This window comes from Drosophila takahashii, chromosome 2R (genome assembly GCF_030179915.1).
Source record: "Drosophila takahashii strain IR98-3 E-12201 chromosome 2R, DtakHiC1v2, whole genome shotgun sequence".
Classification (NCBI taxonomy): domain Eukaryota; kingdom Metazoa; phylum Arthropoda; class Insecta; order Diptera; family Drosophilidae; genus Drosophila; species Drosophila takahashii.
The window spans coordinates 21,437,436-21,455,953 of NC_091679.1; the positions used below are offsets into that span (position 1 = coordinate 21,437,436).

At 34.2% G+C, this 18,518-nt stretch overlaps 1 protein-coding gene across 6 annotated transcripts in view; it reads left to right on the forward strand.

Annotated features, from left to right (window-relative positions):
* LOC108068516 (putative inorganic phosphate cotransporter) overlaps window positions 1-18,518 on the forward strand; it is a 60,446-nt gene that overhangs the window by 2,058 nt on the left and 39,870 nt on the right. For 5 of the 6 annotated variants that reach the window (XR_011418138.1, XR_006412128.2, XR_011418137.1 and 2 more), the window contains exons 2-3: window positions 14,056-14,192; window positions 14,252-15,325. Coding sequence is in view for 3 of the 6 variants with exons in the window: in XM_044392801.2 (XP_044248736.1) it covers window positions 14,056-14,192; window positions 14,252-15,325 (1,211 nt within the window). In the remaining 3 variants the exon portion in view is untranslated. Of the gene's footprint in view, window positions 1-14,055; window positions 14,193-14,251; window positions 15,326-15,402; window positions 15,436-18,518 lie in introns of those variants that run through there. The other variant, XM_070213677.1, reaches the window with a different exon arrangement.

Consider the following 18,518-nt stretch of genomic DNA (forward strand, 5'->3'; position numbering starts at 1 on the left):
TTGAGATTCCTTAAATTTTGGTATATAACACATTACTGTAAAAAGTCACGTTTAAAAGTTATTTTTATACGAAAATAGACACTTTTGCCAGCTCGAACAATTAACGCTCCCTGAGTATTGAATTTTGTGGGAGGGTATCCGAACTGTATTTTAGGGTCATGGAATCAGTAAATTTGCACTTAAGAGTTCCATATAGGAATCTTTTGTTCTACGACTTTTGGAAAAAGCCGCTACTTTAGCGGGAAAAAAGCTAAAAATGGCTAAATTTCGTTAGTTTTTAAGTTCTACACTATTAAAGGTACAGACATGTGCTATACCTCGTTTAAAAGGTATTTTAAAATACTTCAACGCCTTTTTAACTTAATTCGTTAAAATACAATTGTTTAAAAATTATGATTGACCAATTTAAATTTAAATGTTTACATTAGCACCTATGAGAGCAAAAGTAAACAAACAAAAACTTCTGATATCAAATAAAAACACCTCTAAACGAGGTAAAAAACTAGTGACGATCGCACCTTCAACGTACAAAAGTTCTGATATCAACTTTTGTGACGAAAAATGATTTTAGATGCGACTAAATAAGTACGTTACCTAAAATTTATTCATTCGGCACGCTACAACAAAAAACTTTCGTGTAGATATTAAATATTTGCTAAAGCGGGCCGAATGAATACATTTTAGGTCACGTACTTATTTAGTCGCATCTAAAATCATTTTTCGTCACAAAAGTTGATATCAGAACTTTTGTACGTTGAAGGTGCGATCGTCACTAGTTTTTTACCTCGTTTAGAGGTGTTTTTATTTGATAAAGTATATATATTCTTGATCAGGATCAATAGGGCAGTCGATATAGCCATGTCCGTCTGTATGTCTGTTTCAATACCGTTCGCGAGCTCAGTTTAAAAGCTAGCGCCTTGAAACTTTCACAGTCGTCCTAAAACATGTGTACGCAGATCAAATTTGAAAGCTAGAGTCCTGCATGAGTACACTTGAATTGACAAACAAGTCAATTTTTTGAAAATAGAGTGAGTGAGTTCAAGTGAGTTAACTTGGATCACTTGTTTCACTTGATCACTCGTAAAAAAAAACATGTGATACAAGCACAAAATAAAAGTGAGTGGGAGTGATAAAATTACTAAGCCAATTATTTAGGTGATTCAAAATTATTTTATATCTATTTATTTTATATTAAATCACTTGTTTTTCCTTATGAAAAAATAAAATGAAAAAAGTGATCCAAGTTAACTGATTTTAAAAATTGACTTCCAAGTACACTCATGCAGGACTCTATTGAAAGCCGACCCGATCGGACGTCTATATCCTATAGCTCCCATAGGAACAATAGGTTGAAAAATTTTAAAATTTTATTTTTTCAATTATAAAATATTTTGTTGTTTATTAATTCATGTTGCTAGTCTAGTCAAGTTTTAATTCGTAAAATCTGCAAGGGTATTAAAACTTCGGCTTGCCGAAGTTAACTTCCGTCCTCGTTTTTACAAATTTTTAATGTCGCGTCGGTAATCCCAAAAATCTATTTTTCCTTTCACTCGTGCAATTCGCGTAACATATAATCCTTCTTTTATGCCTAAAGCAAGCTTGGTAGGAAAAAATTATCTAAAATTTTTTCACGAAAAAAATTGGGTCATTATCATTTTTAAATAAATTTGGGTGAACTTCCGTTTAGCTCCAACCCCCGATTTCGTCCAGATTATTGGAAAAATAGTCAAAGTTGGCGCAAATATCGGGATCATGGAAAATAACGGTAAAAACTGTTTTTCGTAAATATTTTCGAATATAATAACTTAATCAATTAAAGATCAGTTTTATAAATATCTTCTGTTTTTCTCTAAAACATTTTTTTCCTTATATTTTCCGAAAAAACTGCAAAAAACCGAAGATTTTACGATTTTTACCGTTGTTTTTTAAGATCCCGTTACTTGCGCCAACTTTGGCTATTTTTCCCGTAATCAGGACCCCAAAACACGTCAATATGGAAAGGTTGAAAAAAATTGGGGGTAGGAGCTAAACGGAAGTTTATCCCTTATATACCTCAGGGTAGTCATTTGGGCCCTTTGCTGTTTACTTTGTTTATTAACGATCTTCCCTCTATCGTAGCACATTCTCGTGTACTAATGTATGCTGATGATGTTAGGCTTTGTTTGACATTTAATAATATAGAGTCTGGTTTTGGCTTACAATCAGACATTGATAATTTTCAAGTATGGTGTGAGTATAACCTCTTAAATTTGAACTGCCTAAATGCAACTTGACCGTATATATTCAGTAAATGATTTAGGCGTTCTTCTGGACCCGAAGCTTAAATTTGACTGCCACATAATGTCGACAGTCAATAAAGCTATGAGTGTTCTTGGGTTTATAAAGCGTTGGTCAAAAGAATTTGATGACCCTTATATAACCAAATTATTATTTACCCTTCTTGTCCGTCCTATATTGGAATATTGTTCTTCGGTTTGGACCCCACAATACCAAGTCCACATTGACCGTATAAAGTCGATACAAAAAAAATTTCTCCTTTTTGCCCTTCGTAGTTTGAACTGGGATCAAAACGTAAGGCTACCTTCCTACCAAAGTAGATTATTATTGCTTAATTTACCGACACTTTCAAATCGTAGAAAAATGCTTGGTACCATTTTTATGCATAATCTTATAAGAGGTGATATTGATTCTGTAGAACTTGTTAGCCGCCTAACTTTTAATGTTCCCGTTAGACTGACACGTAATTATCATCCTCTTAATTTACCTCGATGTACATCAAATTTTGGTCTGCACGAGCCCTTTCGCGTTCTATGTAATAACTATAACGTTCTTTATCATTTAATTTGTACATCAACTTCTATCCCGGTATTAAAAACTATTATTTTAACTCATTTGCTTCACTCCTAACTGCATGTTTTTTTCATTATTTGTCCCGTCTTTATTGGTTTTATGTATTCTTCCTCGCGAACTCGCATTTTTGCCCAAATTTACAAAAGGGCCCCGCGCGTAACAAGCACGTGCTTGGTGTCGTTGGGCCACTTGTTTGTACTTCTCGTAGTGCATCAACGTCCATCATATATACCCTTGCAGATAAAAGAATGCTCACTCGGTGCAGTTCCAGGGATTCCAGACTCAGCGATTCTATTTATTTAAATTTTGTTTTTAAGTAGTCAAGAATCAAAACGCCTACTTCCTACAAACTTACAATGAATTTTCTGATATTTGTTTGAATATTCCTATGGGAGCCTTAAGATATAGTGGTCCGATCCGGCTCGCTCCGACATATGTACTACCTGCAATAGAAAAAAGACTTTCGGGAAAGTTTCATCGCGATAGCTTTAAAACTGAGAGACTAGTTCGCATAGAAACGGACAGACGGACAGACGGACATGGCTAGATTGACTCGGCTATTGGTGCTAATCAAGAATATATATACTTTATGTGGTCGGAAACATCTCCTTCACTGCGTTGCAAACATCTGACTGAAATTATAATACCCTCAATTTTTTTCTGTCAAATCCTGATACACGTGTTTACTTATTTTACGAGTAGTACGTGTAAAACAAGAAAGGAAGCTAGCTTCGGCCAGCCGAAGCTTATATACCCTTGCAGATCATTCCTATTAATAAACAAATCGCAAAAATGTTCAATTTTCTAATATTTCTCATTAATTTTCCGATCGTTCCTATGGCAGCTATATGATATAGTCGTCCGATTTTGATCAAATTAAAATTGAAATTCGAAAATATTTAAAAAGAGTCATATCCTAGAGTAGAAGATAATACAATAAAAACCAAAGAAGCTAGAATTTATTTCCTATTACTTTTCCATTAATTTTCCGATCGTTCCTATGGCAGCTATATGATATAGTCGTCCGATTTTGGTTAAATTAAAATTGAAATTCGGAAATATTTAAAAAGAGTCATATCCTAGAGTAGAAGATAATACAATAAAAACCAAAGAAGCTAGAATTTATTTCCTATTACTTTTCCATTAATTTTCCGATCGTTCCTATGGCAGCTATATGATATAGTAGTCCGATTTTTTAAATAATTAATTCGAAATTCAGATATATTTAAAAAATAACATCCCCAAAAGTAGAAGGTAATATTTCAAAAAACACCGAAGCTAGAATTTTTTAAAGTTTTTTTTTTCCGATTGTTCCTATGGGAGCTATAAGATATAGTTGTCCGATCCGGTCGGCTCCGACATATATACTACCTGCAATAGAAAGAAGACTTTTGGGAAAGTTTCATCCCGATAGCTCAAAAACTGAGAGACTAGTTTGCGTAGAAACAGACAGACGGACAGACGGACAGACGGACGGACAGACGGACATGGCTAGATCGACTCGTCTTGTGATGCTGATCAAGAATATATATACTTTATGGGGTCGGAAACGTCTCCTTCACTGCGTTGCAAACTTCTGACTGAAATCATAATACCCTCTGCAAGGGTATAAAAAGTTTCAGGCAATTCAAAAATGTGAAATTTTTTTGCGGCCAAATCTGTTCGGTTTGTAAAAGAACGGCCCATATATACAATTTGTTTGATTGCGTATAACTTTTTAATGAATGGTCCGATTTGAAAAATGTCTTCTACATTTCGATAGGTTTAAGTATACACAACAAAATTGGATATACATTTCTCGGAAATCTTTAAAGGTGTGGGCGCCAGACACATTTTAAAATCGTAAGTGGGCGATCGATTGTAAGCGTTAGAGGGGGCGTGGCGCTCGGCTGAAGGTAGGAAGCCCAAGAATATGTGTGGGAAATCTCAGCCTTCTAGCTTTTGTAGTTTCCGTGATCTCAGCGTTGATACAGACAGACAGACAGACAGGTCCGTCTGTCTGTATGAACGCTGAGATCTCGGAAACTACATGGCTAGATCGACTCGGCTAGTGACCCTGGTCAAGAATACAGTGGCTCACAGCTTATTTCAACCAGTCTACACCAAAAACTTTAACAGCCCATAAAAACTAAACAAAACATGTTATCAAAATAATTTGAACGCAGAATACATCTATGAGGATACACATTAGTGTATAATAATTTTATGATTTTTTAAATATTTTACAAATATTTTTTATGAATTAATAACAAAAAAAGCCCAAAAAAAAAGGCCACAGCTTATTTCAACCAGTTAACAAAAAAATCGAATAAATTAACATAGTGGCCAAAACCTATTTTTTTTTAATTTGGCATGACTACCCTTTTGTTTACCAACAATTTAAAGTTAACTTTATATGGAAACAATGCCTTTTGTTGTTGTTGCCAAGTAAAAACTACTCCCGACCCTTGGGAAGGACTTTTGGCATAGTTTCATCTAAAAATATTGTATTTTCTAACATTTTTTCGTTAAGTGGACTTCCAATATTGTTTTGTGGTAATGTTAAGACACATTTAATTCATAATCATTAGCTTTCGACAGCTCTGGATGAGCTGAATCTGCGAAAAAATATGCACTTCCCATGGGTAAATTCTTTAGTTAAATCAAAAATTAATTTATATTTCAAAATCCTTTCAGTTTTTAACTCATTTATCCTTTTGAATGTGAAGATGAACTCAAATCTTAATCGCGGAGTAAAAAAAAAAAATTATGGAAGGACCTGTTTGACACTTATAGGCCCAAAACAATTAGCGTTCGCCGTTAGACTTTAAAATAGCAATTTGACTTCCCAATTTAGGCTCGTCATTGGGATTTTCTCCGCTTAGATATATTTTTCCGACTCAAATGTATCAAAATTCAAGTATTTCTTTCAAATACATTTTTTCAAACATACTAAGGACACTAATAAGTGAGTTTCTCGTGTGTATCCAAATGAGCCCTAAGCCTAGCGGCGAACGCTAATTGTTTTGGGCCTATAACACTAGTTTACAAAATAAAATCGACCTCACCCTAATCGAAGGCAACCTTAATTTTCCGGTAAAGTACATCTCCCTGATTAAGAAATGGGCACTTATAATTTTTTGTATGGTGTCAATTTTTTTTTAAGTGTAAAAAACGTTTTTGGCCCTTTTTTATTTTTTATCTCGAGTTCTGGTAAACCGACTGAGGTCATCGATGACTCATTTTACAGGTAATATACTGCTCTTTAACAGTTAAGTTAAGTTAAAAAATTTGAAAAAAATGCAAAAGTTTTGGCATAAATGGCTTCGTTAAAAAAAAAACACACAAAATACGCAAAAATACACGGTCAAAAAATCATGGTTGTCCCAAACTTAAAATATTCATATAAAATTCATTTTCTGGTGGATTCTAATGATCATTAGCTTGTTTTTTTTTGTCAAAGTACCATCTACCAGAATAATTTATAAAACTAATTTCGGTTTTTTTTGCGTGTATTTTTAACGAAGCCATTTATGCCAAAACTTTTGCATTTTTTTCAAATTTTTTAACTTTGACGAGGTGTGGCTTCTAAACTAATGACTGAAACTCAATGCTGTGTATAAGAAAGTTAAAGAGCAGTATATTACCTGTAAAATGAGTCATCGATGACCTCAGTCGGTTTACCAGAACTCAAGATAAAAAATAAAAAAGGGCCAAAAACGTTTTTTACACTTAAAAAAAAATTGACACCATACAAAAAATTATAAGTGCCCATTTCTTAATCAGGGAGATGTACTTTACCGGAAAATTAAGGTTGCCTTCGATTAGGGTGAGGTCGATTTTATTTTGTAAACTAGTGTAAGTGTCAAACAGGTCCTTCCATAATTTTTTTTTTTACTCCGCGATTAAGATTTGTGTTCATCTTCACATTCAAAAGGATAAATGAATTAAAAACTGAAAGGATTTTGAAATATAAATTAATTTTTGATTTAACTAAAGAAATTACCCATGGGAAGTGCATATTTTTTCGCAGATTCAGCTCATCCAGAGCTGTCGAAAGCTAATGATTATGAATTAAATGTGTCTTAACATTACCACAAAACAATATTGGAAGTCCACTTAACGAAAAAATGTTAGAAAACACAATATTTTTAGACGAAACTATGCCAAAAGTCCTTCCCAAGGGTCGGGAGTAGTTTTTACTTGGCAACAACAACAAAAGGCATTGTTTCCATATAAAGTTAACTTTAAATTGTTGGTAAACAAAAGGGTAGTCATGCCAAATTAAAAAAAAATAGGTTTTGGCCACTATGTTAATTTATTCGATTTTTTTCAGGGACCGTAATCATTATAAGTAATATTTTAGAAATTACTTTGTAATGATTACTTATCGATTTTTAATTTTTTAAATCAAAACTAATAATTATTTTTGAGCAAAAAAAATAAAAATCACAAATAATCATTATTTTTAAGCAAAAAAAATAAAAATCACAAACAATCATTATTTTTGAGCAAAAAAAAATAAAACTCAAAAATAATAATTATTCGTGATTTTTATTTTTTTCGCTCAAAATAAAACTCACCAAGCAACAACTTTTAATCCTTTAAGGATATTGCCAATATTGTCCTATGTACTTATAAAGGGACCCTAGAGCAACAATTGACAACAACAACAACAAAACGTATTTTACCTGTGTTTGTTGCAATTATTTAATATAAGGTCAACTGTTACATACAGAGCAGCAGCAGCAGATATACACAATGACTAAAACAATGATTATAACAGGGACCGAAAATAACTGTTATTGTAAATTTTTCATACCAAAAAAAGCATGCACTTAGAAGAGTCCTAAAATTTTTTTAAATACACCACTATTTTTGTTAGCCATTGTAGTTTACAAATCCGTAATGATTTTTATTTATTTGATTTTTATAATAAAACTCAAAAAATAACAGTTATTTGTTGATTTTTATGAATAACAGTTATTTCTGAAAAAATGAAATAACTTAAAAAAAACATGCTAACCGTGTTTTATAAACTTACTAAAAATCTTAAAAAAAGCCAACCGCGCATATTGTATAACTATATTTTTTTAAAATTTATTTTACCCACAAAATCGCCATAAATTAAGTTTGAGTTTTATTTTTGATCTGACGAATAACTGTTATTTGTCAACTTTTATTATAAAACTCAAAAAAATAACAGTTATTCTTTGAGTTTTACTTTACAAATCAAAAAATAACTGTTAAAATGTGATTTTTAAAATAAAACTCATAACAGTTACGGTCCCTGGATTATAATGATAATTTATATCAGCTTGCTAAGGTGGTGTTTGCGGTTCCAGCTACCCAAGTTAGCGTAGAGCGTGCCTTTTCTGCGCTTAAAATAATGCTAACCGACCAAAGGTGCAACTTGTCGAGCGAGTCGCTGTCAAAATTGTTATTCCTAAAATTAAATAAAAATTATATAAATACATAAATGCATAATAAATTTAAAATTAATGTACCTAATCTACTGGTTGATCATTATGATGATTATCATTATCATTATAATCATTGTTTTAGTAATTGTGTATATCTGCTGCTGCTGCTCTATATGTAACAGTTGACCTTATATTAAATAATTGCAACAAACACAGGTAAAATACGTTTTGTTGTTGTTGTTGTTGTTGTCAATTGTTGCTTTAGGGTCCCTTTATAAGTACATAGGACAATATTGGCAATATCCTTAAAGGATTAAAAGTTGTTGCTTGGTGAGTTTTATTTTGAGCGAAAAAAATAAAAATCACGAATAATCATTATTTTTGAGTTTTATTTTTTTTGCTCAAAAATAATGATTATTTGTGATTTTTATTTTTTTTGCTCAAAAATAATGTTTAACAATAGAAGAATAAATATAACAATTAAAAATTAAAAATCATCTAGGATATTCATAGTGTAGCCTTAAAGGATAAAAACGTGCTAGTCATGCTTGTTCTATGTTGATTGGAAGTGTGTGATTTATTCATTTAAAAATACCGAAAATAATCATTATTTACGGTCCCTGATTTTTTTGTTAACTGGTTGAAATAAGCTGTGGCCTTATTTTTTGGATATTAAAATTAAAAAAAAAATATTAAAAAAATCATAAAATTATTATACACTAATGTGTATCCTCATAGATGTATTCTGCGTTCAAATTATTTTGATAACATGTTTTGTTTAGTTTTTATGGGCTGTTAAAGTTTTTGGTGTAGACTGGTTGAAATAAGCTGTGAGCCACTGTATATATACTTTATAGGGTCGGAAGCGCTTCTTTTTAGCTGTTACATACTTTTGCACGAATACAATATACCCTTTTACTCTACGAGTAACGGGCATAATAAATCCCGGAAGAGATAATACCGACTGAAACTGAAGAAAATGATGGAGACGGACCCTGAGTTGCACTTAAACAAAAAGGAAAAGGATAAACTCCGACAAAGAAAACTTCGTGAGAAGAAAAATTGTATGGTAACAGACTTTCATACAGCGTACAGGAGTGCGCAGTCCTTGGGGAAGGCAGTAAAGAAAGTGGAAAAATCGTTGCCAAGCGACATGAAAAAGAAGAAGGCTGTTATAAAAGCGGTACGGAAAAAGTATTCAAGTTGCAACAAGAATGAAGATCAAGCTCAGACGTCTGCAGATTTTCAGAAATATTCAATGCTTTTAGACTTTTACCTAAAAGACGACATTAGTGTTCAAGCTGCGGGCAGAAAACACACCTTAAACATTAATGGGAAATTTGTCGCAAAACGTTTCATGATTTTGACCGTGTCGGAAGCTTACGAAATGTATAAAAAAGAATCGAAGTCCACAGATTTAGTGAGTAAATCAACATTTTTCCAGCACAGACCACAGGAAGTTCAACTAATATCAAAGCTGCCTCATAACATGTGCGTGTGTATGTATCATGCTAGCATTGAATTTTTGATGGAGGGATGTATTAACATTAACAATGACAACTGCTCCTTTTTCGGTTCTGTTGGATGAGTTTCAAGCGCTTTTATTAATATTGTCAAAATAATACGAAATTTAACATTTTTGCGATTTTAAATTAATTGGAATGATCTGCGAGGGTATATAAGCTTCGGCTTTCCTACCTGCAATAGTAAAAGGACTTTTGGGAAAGTTTCATCGCTATAGCTTTAAAACTGAGAGACTAGTTCGCATAGAAACGGACAGACGGACATGGGCTAGATGGACCCGGCTATAATCAAGAAAAAAGTGATAAACCGTACAGGGGGAATGTAATCTTTAAAGGATTCTAAGCCATATTGGCGAACATACTTATGGTATTCATTCTAAGCGAATGAAAAATACAGCTTTTTTTGAGGAAAATATCATGTTTGTGAATCGTCACTGTGAAGGAAGTAAGAAAAACAATTTAAAAAATTCCAAAACAATACACAAAAACCTGATGAGTGTCCTAAAAATTAGGGACATAAGGTGTCTTTGGATCAAAAATGCATTGTAGAAAAAAATATTTTTATTTAATTTTTAAACGCTGTTCACAAATAAAGATTTTTAAACTTTGCTGTGACTTTAAAATTTTGAATGCGCCCACCTCCTCATGTGTTGAGGAGTTGAATTTTCCAAAACGACCGTATAAAAGAGACATGTAACTATTTATTTCCGAAAAGATTACCAAAATTAGTTGACCACTCCTGAAGATATATCCCAAAAGACGAAAAAAATTTGTGATTTTCTTAATTTAAAGATACCGCAAATACCAGAGCTGATGGACTATAGGTGTAGTCGCAACTTATGCTTAGAAAAGCCTCATTTATCGAAATAAAATGGTGGCAGGCCTGGACACCGACCCATGTCACATTTTGTCGGCCTGTGTAATTAAATAGACTAACTTATTTATTTTTCCACCACAAGGTAGTTTAGATCAATAGACATTAACAAAAATATTAATTTAAATTAAAAGATTGTCAGAAATGTAGCTACTTTTTATGGTAAGAGTGTATATAACCGCAAACTAAAAAAAAAAATTTTTTTAAGTAAATCCAATTTATTCTAATTTAAACTACACACAAAATTGATAAAATTGACCAGTGAAGATAGTTTTGTAAATATAAAAAAAAGTACTAAAGCAATAAAAATAGTCGTCCGTGTATTTGTTTTTGCTTTGAGTACTATTTTAAATAGTTTTCTAACTATGAACAATAACTACCCTAACGTAACTTCTTTAATTTAAAAGTATGCAACAGTAATTTTACAAATCTTCTGCGATGCCTTATATATAATTCCCAACTGCACACAAAAAAAAATCAAATAAACTAAAATCAACTGTAATAATTGTCAAACAGGCCCCAACCAGCAAAATTGTCAATTCTACTAAGTAAATAGTTATTCCACAACAACAAAATACACACAATTAGCAAAGACACACACCCAAAGCAAAAACAAAATACACGTAACTATTTTAATAGTTACGTAACTATCTTTGTTGGTAATTTTACCAAAAAATTTTTTCGGCCAAATCCTGATACACGTGTTTTTTTATTTTCCGAATAGTACACATAAAAAAGTTTCAGGCAAATCAAAAATGTGACCCAAGAAAGGGTGTTCGGTTTGTAAAAGAACCGTCCATATACCAAATTACCATACCAGCGGAACAATTTTGTTTCGATCTGGCACTTTTAGGTTTCAGACTTTCAACACTTTTAAAATTGCAAAAAAAAAAATGCATTAAAAAAAAATTAATTCGTCTTTGTCAAGTTTAAAATATTTTTTATCGTTATTAGCAAAAAAGAGCCAAATTCAGTAAAAATGGGCCAAAAAACCAACCCGAAAAAAACGAGCCAGATTTGGCTCAAAAGAGGCATTTTTCGTGTTATTAATACTAACAACACGAATTTTTATTTTTTAACAACACTTAAAAATGGCTTAGGCCACGATCTAACGATCAAATTATTTTATTTCACAGAAAATGTTTAAAAATGTAAAAAACAATAATAGTTTTCTTTGTTATTTAATGGCAATGCTTGATAAATGTGATCAAATATTATAATCGTCTTACCGTGGCTTTTCTTTATATTTTTTTTTTTTTTGAGTCCTACATTTATTCTTATTATTATTTGTAAACATTTTGAGTAAAATAAATTAAAATCATCAATAAATATAATGATTATAGACATTATGATTATAATTATTTAGTTTAATTTATTTGATTTTAAATGAATAACATTTTTTCTCAGTCACCGTCTACCACACACAAAAAAAAACTTGGTAAAATCAACTGTAATAATTGTCAAACAGGCCCCAACCAGCAAAATTGTCAATTCTACTAAGAAAATAGTCATTTCACAATAACAAAATACACACAATTAGCAAAGACACAAACCAAAAGCAAAAACAAAGTACACGTAACTATTTTAATAGTTACGTAACTATCTTTGTTGGTCAATTTTACCAAGCAAATTTTTTTGTGTGCACAAAAAAAAAACTTGGTAAAATCAACTGTAATAATTGTCGAACAGGCCTCAACCAGCAAAATTGTCAATTATACTAAGTAAATAGTTATTCCACAACAACAAAATACACACAATTAGCAAAGACACACACCCAAAGCAAAAACAAAATACACGTAACTATTTTAAAAGTTACATAACTATTACTATGATTATACGATAGGAATCACGATTTCTTGAAAGCGCGATATAGAAATAGCCCCTGTTTATACGACAGCCGAGAATTCATGCTTTTATTCACTCTCAGCTGATAGGGATAGGCCTTTAATTTCTAGCGATCTGGCAACGTCGATCATTTTTTACAGAGTTACCAGATCTGCTTATCACCAAATCACGCTTTTTGGCTGAAATCATTGGCTGCGTTCAGCAGAACAACATGATCACTGATCACTGAAGGATTTCTTACGATAGTTCTGCTGAACGCACATGATCACTGATCATGATGCAAGAATTTTGCATCAGTGATCAGTGATCATGTTGTTCTGCTGAACGCAGCCATTGTGAACTTTTGTGGGTTGCCGAATTCACGAAATGGCGTTTATACAGACACGAATCAGCCGAAAGCGTGAAATGATAGCGTGAATTCGGCATCGTATAAACACAGTATATCTTTGTTGGTCAATTATACCAAGCAAATTTTTTTGTGTGCATAAGTCTTAATATAAAAAATGTCTCAAAATATTCCAACCAAACCTATTCCTACAAAATGGTTCGCGCGTTCTTTCGAAATATTTTGAATAAAACCAAAAATTGTTTTGAAGATATTCTTAGATAGTTAAGAATTGATTTAAAGCTACATAAACAAAATTTAAAACTGCTAAAGGATTTTTAACCTGTTAAAAAGCTCTAATTTTTCCTGCAGCTAAAGAGATTTGCTTCTTATTACGTGGATTTGATTATTAATTACTGCATAAGAAAGATATGCCAAAAGTAGAGTTCTGGAATCGTAAATTATTTAAAATATGTAGAATATTGGAATTTAATGGTAAATGGGCTAATATTTATCCCTATTTAAATTTTGTTTTTAAGTTGTCAAAAATCAAAACGACTACTTCCTACAAAGTTACAATAAATTTTCTTATATTTGTTTGAATATTCCTTTGGGAGCCTTAAGATATAGTGGTCCGATCCGGCTCGCTCCGACATATGTACTACCTGCAATAGAAAGAAGACTTTCGGGAAAGTTTCATCGCGATTGCTTTAAAACTGAGAGACTAGTTCGCATAGAAACGGACAGACGGACATGGCTAGATCGACTCGTCTAGTGATGCTGATCAAGAATATATATACTTTATGTGGTCGGAAACGTCTCATTCACTGAGTTGCAAACATCTGACTGAAATTATAATACCCTCTGCAAGGGTATAAAAATTCATTGTAACTTTGTAGGAAGTAGGCGTTTTGATTTTTGACAACTTAAAAACGCTGAATCTGGAATCCCTGGAACTGGACCGAGTGAGCATTAAACTATAGGTATTTATTTTGCTGCAAGGGTATATAAGCTTCGGCTGACCGAAGCTAGCTTCCTTTCTTGTTTTTTTGTAGAATGGACTGCTAAACCCTTCGCCTACCACTAGAAATGCGTTTCAGCACAATCCTATCATCCCGATAAAAACAAAACGTAAATGCAATTTTATAGTGTTTATGAATACCTGTAGAAATTTAGGAGACATTTTTTTAATTTTGTAAATTATTAATGAGTAATTTTCTCTACTGGCACCTCTAGGTCCCGTTATTGGCGTACGCCACCTGCAAGCCCTTCTGCTTTTCCTGGCCATCGTCGTGAACTACACAGCCAGACTCAGCGTAAGCGTGGCCATAGTGGCAATGACGGATGCTGCCACCACCAATCTGAACTTTCCGGTAAGTCCGATTTAATAGCCACCTCCGTCGCTCAGTAATCGCCGAAATTCAATCTGCAGGAGTACGATTGGACCGGACAGCAGCAGTCGTACGTCCTGTCCAGCTTTTATTGGGGTTACATCATCACCCAATTTCCGGCCGGTTTTCTGGTTCGGCGCTTTGGCGCTAAGGCGGTGCTGCTCATCCCTACGCTGGGCACGGCCGTCCTGAGCGGGCTAACGCCCTACTGCGTGACCTGGGGCGGTTGGCAGGCCTTTTGCACCATACGCATCGTGGAGGGTCTCTTCCAGGGACTTATATTTCCATGCATACACGAGCACCTGGCCAAGTGGTCTCCGCCCGAGGATCGCAACCGATTGGGTGCTTTTGCCTACTCGGGGGCCGACTGCGGGTCAGTTTTGGCCATGGCCAGCAGTGGTCTGATTGCAAACGGCTCCATGGGGTGGCCGGGAATCTTCTACGTGTCGGCGGGCACCTGTGGACTCTGGTGTGTGCTCTGGGTGACTCTCGGCGCGAATAACGCGCCCAGCTCCCGGTTGATCGGAGCCCGGGAAAGGGAGCACATCGAAAGCTCAATGAAGCGGCCTGATGGCTTCCACGCCCAAAAGATTCCCATTCCATGGCGAGCCATCTGGACTTCCGCACCCTTCTATGCACTACTGATCGTGCGAGGCGCTCAGGGCTGGGCCAACTCCACAATGCAGCTGCAGACACCATCCTACATGCACGGCGTCCTGGAAATGGACATCAAGAGCAACGCCCTTTACTCGGCCCTACCCTTTCTGGCCATGTGGGGTATGTCCTATGTATACCTAATCTTCGCGGACGTGGCCATGTCTCGGCAGTGGATGTCCTTGACGACGCTGCGCAAGTCAATAAACACCGTTTCCTACTGGGGCCCGGCGGCGGCTCTCATCGGAATCGGGTTTCTGGACAAAAGCCAGAGCAGTCTGGCAATCGCCCTGATGACAATCAATGCAGGCTTAAACGCTGGCTCTGGAATTGGCAGCATCCTAACCATCATCGACATGTCGCCCAACCACTCAGGCATGCTGATGGCCATTGTAAACGGCATTGGAAATATATTTCCGCTTTTAACTCCGCTATTAGTGGGTGTTATTGTGACCGAGCCGGTAAGTACTGACTAAACAAATAAATAAGCAAAATCAAAAAAAAAAAGAATTAAACAATTTCATTTGGTATGTGACAGAGGACGGTGAAAATGTAAAAGTGAAAATTTAGAAGATTGGAGCTGTTGGAGCCGGTGGGGATAAATGGCCCCTTGTATAAGCCTAGTTGTATTCTTATTAAAAATAATAACTTTCAATAAGATCAAATAAAAACACCTCTTAACGAGGTAAAAAACTAGTGACGATCGCACCTTCAACATACAAAAGTTCTGATATCAACATTTGTGACGAAAAGTTATTACACTCGTCATTAAATAGACTTTCTAATATTTTTTTATTCGGCACGCTGCAATAGAAAATGCCTGTGAAGGGAAAAAGGCTGGAATAGTCTGCTAGGGCGGGCCGAATGAGAAAAGATTAGAAAGTCTATTTAATGACGAGTGTAATAATTTTTCGTCACAAATGTTGATATCAGAACTTAAGAGGTTAAGAGGTGTTTTTATTTGATATCAGAAGTTTTTGTTTGTTTACATTTGCTCTCATAGGAGCTAATATATACATTTAAATTTAAATTGGTCAATCATAATTTGTAAGCCATTGTATTTAAACAAATTAAGTTAAAAAGTATTTCAAAATACCTTTTAAACGAGGTATGGCACATGTCTGTACCTTTAGTAGTGTAGAACTTACAAACTAACGAAATTTAGCCATTTTTAGCTTTTTTCCCGCTAAAGTAGCGGCTTTTTCCAAAAGTCGTAGAACAAAAGATTCCTATATGGAACTCTTAAGTGCAAATTTACTGATTCCATGACCCTAAAATACAGTTCGGATACCCTCACACAAAATTCAATACTCAGGAAACTTTAGTTGTTCGAGCTGGCAAAAGTGGCTATTTTCGTATAAAAATAACTTTTAAACGTGACTTTTTACAGTAATGTGTTATATACCAAAATTTAAGGAATCTTAAGGGCTATACAGTTTAAAGTTTTCAAGAAAATCGTTAGAGCCGTTTTTGAAAAAAATAAAAAAAAGCTAAAAAAAAGTTTTAAAAATTTGTCTTTTGTTCATATCTTTTTAATTATTACATTTACACAAATTGCATATAGAAGGCGTTTATAGCTTTTAAAAATACCTTTCAAACAAGATGCAGCACAAGTCTGTAGCTTTAGTAGTATAGAAGTTACGGTTTTCCGAATTTCAGCTATTTATAGCTGTTTTCCCGCTAAACAAGCGAGTTTTTCCAAAAGTGGTAGAACAAAAGTTTTTTATATCGATGGGATGAACGTCATATTAAATTTTCAAAACTTAAGAAACATGTTTTGGACAAACTGACAAACTGACAAACTGACAAACAGAATTAAATTTTCATTTTGGGAAGAAGAAGGAAATCTTATTTTGGCTATAACTTTTGAACAGAGCGTCGGATTTTGACAAATGACCCCTCATTCGACGGGTTTTTTCAAAAGGAATACAACTAAAACATTGCGAGGGGGCATTTATCCCCACCGGCCCCAACAGCACCAAATTTCGAAATTTTCATTTTTTCACTTTCACCGCTCTCTCTCCCAAGCCAATTGATTTTCTTAAAGTCTTGGTATGCAATCCTTTAAGTTATTGCAATACCTTTCGATCGGACTATCACAGCAGATTTTCAATTTTGCGGCTATATAATAGTAGTCGCCTTCGCACACTCTCCTGGTGCGCTTCGTCACTACATGGACAGCCGTCCATATAATCAAATCCGAAACTCCGCTCAAAAGTTATTCCAAACTCAAGATTTTGGGTCTCTTTTCTACATGAAAATTTTTATACCCGTTACTCGTAGAGTAAAACGGTATATTGTATTCGTGCAAAAGCTAGAAGGTTGAGGTTTCCCACACATATTCTTGTGCTTCCTACGCAGCGCAAGTTTATTTAAGCCAAGCGCCACGCCTCCTCTAACGCCCACAATCGCCCATTAACGATTTTAAAATGTGTCTGGCGCCCACATTTTTAAAGATTTCCGAGAAGTATAAATGCAATTTTGTTGTGTATATTTATACACCCAGAAAAAAATCCGTTCGAAACGTTCAAAAACCAAGCCCAAACGGGGTCAAAAAGAGCGTAAGCCCGTTTGTTGTCAGTTCATGAACGCTTATTCATAAAATTTGACCGAAATACTGGCATGCTTTGAACGAATGGGGTCACTTTTAGAACATATTGGTGATGAATTAGGAGGACTTGAGAACATCGTTCAAAATGTGAGAACAAAAATAGGAGAGCGGATTGTTCGGAAATCATGAAAAATGTTCTTGATTTTTTTCGTTCTTTTTTTTCTGGGTGTACCTATCGAAATGTAGAAGACATTTTTAAAATCGGAACAATCATTATAAATTTATACGCAATCAAAAAAAGTTGACCGAAATACTGGCATGCTTTGAACGAATGGGGTCACTTTTAGAACATATTGGTGTTGAATTAGGAGGACTTGAGAACATCGTTCAAAATGTGAGAACAAAAATAGGAGAACGGATTGTTCGGAAATCTTTTTTTTCTGGGTGTACCTATCGAAATGTAGAAGACATTTTTAAAATCGGAACATTCATTATAAATTTATATGCAATCAAAAAAAGTTTATATGTCTATCTATCTCCCTTGCACTTCCTTTAGCCGAGGGACGGGTATTAGATAGCCGGGACACCAACCCGACTATAGCGTTCTCTCTTGTTGTCCCTGTGTTTGTTTGTTTGTATACATCCAATCTTTTTCCTACACCCAAAAAAAAAACCGAAAGTTTACATTTAATGAGCGTTGTATTAAAAGTATACTACAGCTAGTATCAAACTGTCAGTATTAATTCAAAACTAAATAATGTAAGGAGCAGACTCAATAGTGTTAAGTTAAGACTAAATAGTGTTAAGTTTATGCCCTGAGTTTAATTTCTATAACGAAGTTTCGATTTTCGTTCCTGGTGTGAAACCAGGATGCTCTGGTTTGGAACCTGGACATTTCGAACAGAAAAAGTGTTACCACTTTTTAATGTTATTCGACGCGTTAGTATTTTAATGGTTTGATACATGGTGTAGCTTCTTTTCAAAAAGTCGTAAAACAAACAAAAAAAAATGGTCATAGAAACTAAACTATTTCTACATTAAAAGTAAACTATTGAGTGTCAAAAATTTCTTGATACTCTGAGTATTAAGCTAATGGACTTCGA